Source organism: Larus michahellis, chromosome 1 (genome assembly GCF_964199755.1).
Source record: "Larus michahellis chromosome 1, bLarMic1.1, whole genome shotgun sequence".
In the NCBI taxonomy this organism is placed as follows: Eukaryota; Metazoa; Chordata; class Aves; order Charadriiformes; family Laridae; genus Larus; species Larus michahellis.
In genome coordinates, this window is record NC_133896.1 from 33,824,173 (window position 1) to 33,832,944 (window position 8,772).

General features: G+C 48.0%; 1 protein-coding gene across 2 annotated transcripts in view; it reads right to left on the minus strand.

Moving 5' to 3' along the window:
• Nucleotides 1-2,538, minus strand: part of NELL2 (neural EGFL like 2) — a 156,698-nt gene extending 154,160 nt beyond the window's left edge. The window contains exons 1-2 of one of the 2 annotated variants that reach the window (XM_074567442.1): nt 1,999-2,538; nt 1,681-1,809 (exon numbers count right to left, since the gene is read on the minus strand). In XM_074567442.1, coding sequence (XP_074423543.1) covers nt 1,681-1,809; nt 1,999-2,053 — 184 coding nt within the window. In that variant the 5' untranslated portion in view covers nt 2,054-2,538. The remainder of the gene's footprint in view (nt 1-1,680; nt 1,810-1,998) is intronic. The other variant, XM_074567524.1, reaches the window with a different exon arrangement.
• Nucleotides 2,539-8,772: the final 6,234 nt, after the last annotated feature.

Sequence of the window (8,772 nt, forward strand, 5' to 3'; positions counted from 1 at the left end):
AGTACAAAGAAAGAGGGAACAACTTAAAAAATTCTTTAGTAACCCAGATTTTTTTTGTCCCGACACTGGGAAAATATACCATAGAGAGTCTTATTCTTACAAACCTCTAATCCTGTCACCACTGAAGGCAAAGAGAGTTTTGACTTCCCCCTCACCCCTACCCATTATAGCATGATAGGGCCTCAACTCAGAGCCATACCTTAAAAATCACTGATATTTTAGGACACGAACCCTACAGCCACACGAACATCTTGCCCTTCTAAGCAGTCACCCGCTTCACAGAGGACTCTGCTCTGCAGCCACAAGCCCACCACGGATGTTTAAAACCAGCATGTGTCAGTGTTTCTGAACACATATGCCCATGCGTCTCCACATTAACGTCCATAGTGACACATGCTGGCTGTACAGGGGAAAAACACCGTTAGAGAGATCACCTTAAAAAAAAAAAAAAGCCTTTGGCAACTATTAGCTTCTGATAAATTATCTCATTAATGCAAACATGAAAAAGAAATTCCCTTTCCAGATCTTATCTCCCTTGAATTACAACTCTTCTGTATGGGAAGCACAGCCTCTTGCCTGTTGCACCAGAAATGCGTTCAGATCCGAGCTGAAACTCCTGGCATGACACAAGAAGGCAGTAATCAAGCCCCCCTGTTTTAAAAATACCGGCTGATGCGGAGCTTTGCTCTTGCTCCACCAGATGTTAAGCCATATTCCTTGCTCTTGTTTAGTCATGTTTCTAAGGAGTATTTCATCATCTTTCAAATAAGAGACTTGCTTTTAAAGGCCCTTGTTAGGCTTTTCTCTTTTTTTAAATTAAGGTAGAGGGTTTTGCTGAAAACATTCTTGACTCCAGCTTCATTTAAGGTATTAGTACATTATTAAAGCACAATTCAAAAATGCACTGAAAATGAGCAAGTGTAGGCAATGTAACCTATGCCAATAAATTCAGCTGGCCATTGAGAGTTATTTTACAGTCCTTTATGAATTTCAATATAGGGAAGTTCAATTATTTTTTAATAAACCCTCTAAATGTATTTTTGAAAGATGGAACAAGACTACTACTTTATTTCTATTCCCAATATGAATCAAAAAAAAAAAAGCCACCAATCACAAGCACTAAATGAGACCAAAACTCATTCTTTGTTTCTCACAAGGGGTAGGATACAGAAGCTCACAAGGGCTACTTTCCCCTAGTAAAAAAGGGGTATTCTTATTTCCAGCCATCTGCCTCACTCCTCCGGCACACTTTATTTCAGCATTTTGCTCGATTCACATGAAACTTTCAGCGAACATTTCCTTAGCTGGAACTGGGGGTATGTTTAGCGTTTCCCAAGTAAAGCAGAAGAGTGGGTGGTGCTATTATTCATCACCGCACCCCACGACTCACAAAATAAGCCATCTGCCATCCCCGTTCCTGCTGTACTTTAATTAAGCGTCTACCAGTGAAAGGAAAAGAAAAAAAAAGGGGGGGGGAGAGGAAAAAATAAAGCGGGGGTGGGGTAGGGAGAAGAAGAACGGAAGAAAAGCGTGCGGGAAGGGCAGGGAACGGCCCCCGGGTGCTTCGGAAGCGGGCGAACCCCCGGCCGTAGGGGACCGGCGAGCCCCGGGTGCGCGGCGGCCGGCGGGGAGCGGGGCCGGGCGGGCTGGGGGCGGCCGGGCAGAGGCAAGGGGAAGTACCTGGGAAGAGGAAGGCTTTGCTCCCGTTGTGCAGCCCCGGCACCTGGCGGACACCCTCGGCCGAGCCTCCCAGCTTGAGCTCGGACAGCACGTCGATCTGCAGCGCGGGGTCCACGCCAAAGCCTGCAACTGACCCACGAAGTGCCGTTATCCCACCCGCCCACACCGCAACTTTCCGAGCATCCCCCCATACACACACACACCGCCGCCGCGCCCCACACCTGCGGCCGCCCCGGGCACCAGGGGGGGCATCGCCGCCGCCTTCTCCCAGCCCCGCCGCTCCCCGGTCTCCTCCCGGCGGGTCCGGCATCCGCCTACCTGGCCCCAGGCAGAGGAGAAGGCAGAGCGTGCTCAAGCCGATGCCCGACTCCATGGTACACCGATGCGCTCAGTCCATAGTCCCCCCTCCTCCGGCTGCTGCGGGTGAAAAACCTCCGGGGGCAGCGAGGCTGGGTCCCTCCCCGCCTCTCACCGGGAGGAGCGGACCCCCCGCCGCCCCGCAGCGCGCATCGCGGCGTCCGGAGCACACAAAGGCGAGGGCGGGCGGGCAGCTCAGCCCTCCGCCCGCGGGCAGACAATGGGGGGAGCCCGCCGGAGCCTGCCGCCGCCGCTGCCGTGAGAGCGAGAGAGGCCGCGGCAACCGGGAGGCGGAGGCGGCGCGCCCCTGCCCCGCAGCTCCCCGCCCCGCCGCTGCCACCGGGCGCAGCTCCTCGGCTCGAGAGGAGAGCAGAGGAGCCGCCGCCGCAAACCTCCGCCCGGCTCCCGCGGGAGCCCCGGTCTCCTCCCCGCCGTCCAGCGGGGCCAGGCGGGAGGGGCCGCCGGTTTATGCCGCGGCCGCAGGAGCCGCCCACCGCCTCCGCCGGGCCGGGCCGGGGGGAGGCACCGCCCCGCCGCCCCGTCCGCCGGGGGGTCGCCGGGCGCGGAGGGGAGAGGGACCCGCCGTCGGGGTTGGGGGGGCTCCGGGATGGGAAGTTTGAGGGGAGCGGCGGGGCGCTCGGCGGCGGCGAGGGCCGGGGGGGGCGGCCGCGGCGGCGGGGAGGGAGGGAGGCCCGGGGGCGGCGGGGAGAGCCGGGCAGCCTCCCCGGGGGGCGGCGCTGGCGGGGAGCCCTCGGGGCGCTCCCCGGCCTGTCCGCCGTGCGGCCGCTGCGCTTTGCTGCCGTCCGCCCGCGGTGAAGTCCCCGCGTGGATCCCCATCCCGAGGTGATGCCGTCCGGGCTCTTGGCGAAGCCTCAGCCTCACCTTTGAGCTCGAATAAAAATAATTCGGGGAGGGGGAAGAAACCAGGACGTTTCCAGTAGTTGAGTAAGATGGGAGGCTGCGTCAGCCGCAGGTTCCCGATTGCCCTGTCGCAAAGGACGATTTTACAGGAGCACAGCGGTCCTGTCCTCGGTTCCTGAACAAACCCTCCTCCCCCCCCCAGCAAGTGACATTTCTGTGCCTTACTTTCTGTGCCTTACTTTCTGTGCCTATGAAGGGGGCTAAGAATAGCCTTATTCTTCCCTTTCCTCCCAATGAGCAAGGCAGAAATGTCTTGTTGCCAGTTCGTCAAATTCTGCAGAATAAAGGATTGGGGTTTTAGTTGTGTTTTTTTTCTGGTTTCACATTCATGTCCGTAAGACCCTGATGTCAGCTGGTGTTTCCACTATTGTTTATTGACCTCCCACAAATTCATCCTCTGTGATCTTTACAAATAATAAAATCTTTACAAGTAACCTTTACATATCTTTCCCAATAATAATTCCGAAGACTAACAGGAAGGGGGAGTTTTTCCCTTTCTTTTTTCTTTTTTTTTGTTTTTCAAAGACGACCATGGGAGTCAATGGTAAGTGTCCTTTCCAGCATAGATTACCCAACTGAGATCCTAAGCAACATACAAAGCAAACACCTTCTTTCCTATAAGAAAAAAAGGAGAGAGGAGTATCTAAAGGTGAAAGTGGGAAAATGCAATGCACCCTTCAACCCAGATCCACAACATGGGCATTAGAATGCAGGTCCAGTGTGCCCTACCACCCCTGTCACCCTCTGAAGAGCTGCAGCCTTCTCCTCCAGGTGGTGGAGCAAGTTCAGCCCCCTGACAGGTGCTTCTACAGACACTTCCCATTGCAACTTGTCTGAAAAGCAAAAAAGGAGTCCTGCTGCTGGCACCAGCTCTGTAACTGGTCACACAGTGTCCCTGGTGTTATATCTTGCATAGGCAGAGGAGACAGTGACATCCCACCCCCATCCTAATCAGCCAAGCACCTCCTCTGCGCCAAAGCTTTGTCTCCAGCCTGTTGGTGACATAGAACTGTGCTTCTGAACTCATGAAATCTGCTGGCTGCCAGTGGACAGTGTGTTTCCTTGGGGAGTTAATGGACAACAGCCGCACATCGGTGATTGTTTTCATGCTATTTCAATCACATTGGTTACAGATAACTGAACCAGAAGCAATTAATTTGAGAAGAAATAGGTTCAAAGTCTAGAGCGATAATGGGATATAATGAGCCCCACCACCAGTTGCGTCAGGCACGCAAGTGAGCAAGCCAAAAGAGGCAAACATCTGCCTTGAATCTTTGCAGCCACTGACAATTTCCAATAGCTGGGGCTGCCAGAGTGGAGTAAGCGTGTAACTCAGATGGAGTCCACCCCTTTGATAATCCATTTCTCTCTCAACAGATCTCCGGGGAGTGGCCACTCAGCTTCATGTCACATACATGAAAAATCACTCAAAATGCCATCCAACCTGCTTTATCTGTTCCCTCTTATCCATGTGGAGCCCAGGGCAGACATTACACACATTACACAGAGCTGTGTTTCTGCTATGTGAGATGTCAATAGTGACATGTTTCAGCTAACCAAGAAATAAGTGAACAGCAAAATGAGAATTTCTACCAGTACAAGGAATACAATATTGATGGTTAGATCTTAGTTGGCTAAACCTAATGTGTGTTTCTACCCATGGGATCACTTTCTGATCACTCTGGAAACACAGTTTTGCACTCTTTCTGGGCATGTCCTCACTCAAGTCTGGATATTATGGAAATACCTAAAAGAAACTTCAGTTGGCTGGAATGGCTCTTCCCTTTGGTGGAAACCATGTCTTTTAGCCAAGAGATCTAAATACGCATTGCATTGAGGCCCACCATAATCTACTCCACACATGGCAAAGGGTGATAGACCTGAGAAAGTGGTACAGCATTTAAGAACCATGTACTGGTGAAAGCATAATATTCTGGTGCTTTCTATATCGAGCAAGGTCTCTGTCTAAAGCAGTCCATTCCAGATATTAACCTTTAAGGCTTCCAGCGAGTTTCAAGGCTCTCCAGAGTCTAGGTGTCTCAGATACTTTTTTTTTCTGAGCTAAGATAGTTCTGATCCCCATTAAGATAGTTCTGATCTCTACAAACGTTAGAGGTAGGATTGCTGAAGGAAACATCTGTAGGAGACAAGGCTCATCTTTTGTGCTGACTATGGGACTTCTCCTGTCACTTTCTTCAGAATACCACCTTGTCATGGTTTGAGGTAAAACAGAACCAATTTTCTTTTCAGTAATTTTACTTTTCAGTTAAGCTTCTTCTAACTCCCTGAAATTAATGGTGTATTTTTAAGTCAGTAGTCTGGTTCCAGAGTGATAAGACCCGATGTTTATAATTTGTACCAAGAAATGGTATGCAGAGGGGCTCTGACGTATACTTATTTCTGTAACAACCAAGGCCAGCTAACTTTGTTTTGTGCCCCATTGGAGGGTCAGAAGTGAAAGAGTATAGCGGGGTTGCACCTGCAGGGGGGAGCAGACAGGGCAGGTGACCCCAAACTGACCAGTGGGGTATTCCATCCCATCTGTTCCATGCTCAGTATAAAAGCTGAGGGATAAAAGCATCATCTCTTTCTTCAATGGCTGGCGTCTGAGGAGGACTCTGTTCGGCTCCCTTTGATCCAAATCCGTGCACTCCTGAATGCAGATCCAGAATCCAGTTCCCATCCGCCGCTGAGTCCAGTCTGGGACTTTCCCAGTGCCTGTCGGTGATGTGATCCTCATTCTGGCTTGATACCGGTTTTGTATATATTGTGTATATTTCATTATTTTCTTTTTTTGATATTATTATCATTTCTTTTCTATTATTTTATTATTAATATTTCATTAAAGTAGTTTAGTTTCTTTTAAACTCATAAGACTCTTTCTCTCTCTACCTTCTCTCCCTGAAGGGAGATGCTCTCCCTTCTCTGAAGGGAAGAGAGCATCTGTCATTCATTTTAGTGACCAGTCTGGCCCAAACCACAACACCCCTGGTCATAGATATTATTACCACATCTACGGTGAAACAGCCTTCTCTTTACGAAACCTCTAGGATGAAATGGCATCCTGTAATTCCACAGCGATGGGTACATCAACAGTACCACACGTACAGTTTGTCCAAGTGAAAAGGCTTCCTGAGGAGCTGACCTGAGACTCAGCCACCAAATCTCCTGGAAAGGGGAATGGCCCCAGTGGTGGTGTCCCTGCCAGACAAGCAGGTGAGCCCACCAAGCTTTAGTCACACTAGCAGGACCACACTGCGTAACACAGCTTTGATGCTGTGTAATACGACTGACTTATAAACAGTCTTTTGGTCATCAGTGTTTCAATTTCAATTTTATTTTTGGATTAAACAGATATCATGACACTGACACACACCCCCTCACCAAAATCCCTGCTAGAACCTTAAAAAATAAGTAGGTCTTCTGCATAATGACTAACATTCACAACAATTTTCCTGCCAAATGAAGAGTTAAGGGCTGTGTTACAAGCCCCAAAATCATGAATGATTTCGTTGCAAGGGGAATCTAATATTAATTATGCTCATATTAATTATATGCTAATAAACTGAACAGAGTAAAGCTCTTAAAGCATGCAGATGAGAATCCTGCACTGGGAAGGCATTACCTCTTAGTTCAGCTTATCTGGGTCTATTTATTTTTAAAGAAAAACATGAATATTTTATTTACAGTAGTTTTACCCATGTATTCCTATGCCAGAACCTGGAGAGTCCATGTGAATTTAAGAAATACATAAGGAATTGTCACTGACCTACTTATAAAACACTGATGCAACTTCTTTTCTGAGAGTGTAGAAAACAGGCTTCCTTATATTGCAAAACACACATAGTTGTTTACTCAACATTATAGTGCTTTAATGCAGCATTTATACAGAAAAAATATTTGCAAAACATGATGTTCCATAATTAATACTTTTTGAAGTGGAACAAGGAGGAATAGTCTGTTGTCATAGAGAAGCAGCTTTTTAATTTGAGTAAATTTGATACTGCTGGGGATGAGGGCTTTTATTAGTTACAGTCGGGGAAAATGCAAGCAAATTATGCTGGAGCAGTTCCTGTTAATACCCTTCAGTGTGGACTTCAGTCTGCACCACTATATCATTAGGATCCAGATTTTCCTTCTATGAAAACAGTCGTGTGTAAAGACCACACAGTTGTTATGTGATGTGTAAAATGCTATCTGGGACACTAAGGTGAGACCACCAAACCCATTTTCACTCGTTTTCTAAATGATGGCTTCAACGGTGAGGAACGAAGCTCAGATACTGCTCTTGAATAAACCTCAGGTGTTTACTAGCTAGTGTTTTCTTGCCAGATTCCTGACCAGAGCTGGGAACTTCTCCTTTGGCACCTTCTCCCACCAACATGTACACACATCTATTTGTCTCTGTAGAGCAGGCGATTTACTTTTGCTGCTTCCTTAGCCTCCTCACACCTCCTCCCTTGCACAGACTTCTCTTTCTGATTCCCCCAATGTTTTCTGCCCTTTAACAGCCTTCCCTCACCAGGTGCTCTCTCTCTTTCCCCCTTTCTCACAGGTCTGGCAGCCTCCCCTAGGTGAGAGCTGCTATCTCTATTAGTGTCCTCACGCTGCAGGTTCCCCATCTCAGGAATGCGTTCTGCCTTTCTGGCCAGGAAATCCTCAGAGAACTTGGGATTTGGATGCGGCACTTGGCTAAGACCCAGCGGAGACTGTCAAAATGACTAAGCTACACACCCGACCATGGCAGTACCAGCCCAGTTAAATTGCCTTGGCATCAAAGGCGTTCCTCCCAAGCACGCATCAGCTGAGGAGACATCACCCATTTTAGTTACAGTTATGAATGTTTCATACAGATTTTATATTGCCCCACTTGTAATTGCAAAAATTACTTACCATCAGAAAATAGAGCTGTGAAACAAAGGCTAGAGCTATTTAAGGAACACACTTTATGTCTCTCAAAGTTTCATGTCTTCCTGGTTTTTTATACCATCTTCACTTGAGAATGCTTCACGTATTGTGCCTGAGGTTGCAGCTTTGGCAGGTGGACTGGTGCAGTCAGCAGTGGAGAAGCAGCACCAGGAGTAGGGAAAATTACAAGGTGGTTGCTACCGCCGCGTTCTTCCGAGCGCAGAAAGAGAAATGGAGGCAATTACATTAATGAGAGGTAGAGATGAAGGTATTTTTCAGAAGTTTTTCCCAAAGATTCTTGTTTGATTCAAGGGCAAGGAAGAAAAGCTGGAAGTGCAGGCTGTGCTCTCTTTTTTCCCAAATTTGAACCTTGAATCTTCGAAGTTGCAAGGTGCTCACGTTAACTGTCCTTGCTAGAGTCTTGTTTTTTGTACTGGCCTTATTTTCTTCCTCCAAGAGGGTGCACATCCCTTTGATGAGGGGGAGAAGTGATAGACTGCCCTGCTGGCAGCCTTCACACATTATGAAGCCTAAAAATGTCTTTTCCACAGAAAATGTCAGCTAGGAGTGCTGGCATTGTATTTGGTGGGTGGAACCATGTGAGGTAAGAAGAGTTCATGATCAGGATTTAATTATCTCAGTTCTGTCAGTCCATACCGCAATAACAATTAGGCAAGATTAGAGTTAAATTACCTTGACCTAAGTGTGCTCTGTGTTTTGATCATTTTGCCATTAACTCCTATTAAAAAAATGGGTCAGCATATCCATCACAAATATTTATGATAACAGAGCTGGCATGGAAAGACTTTAATGTGGTATGTTTTACTTTTGTAATAAAGAAAAAAATCTACACAGCCCTCACTGGAGGATACACTGGCTGGAGTATGAGTCCCTGAAAGAAGGTGG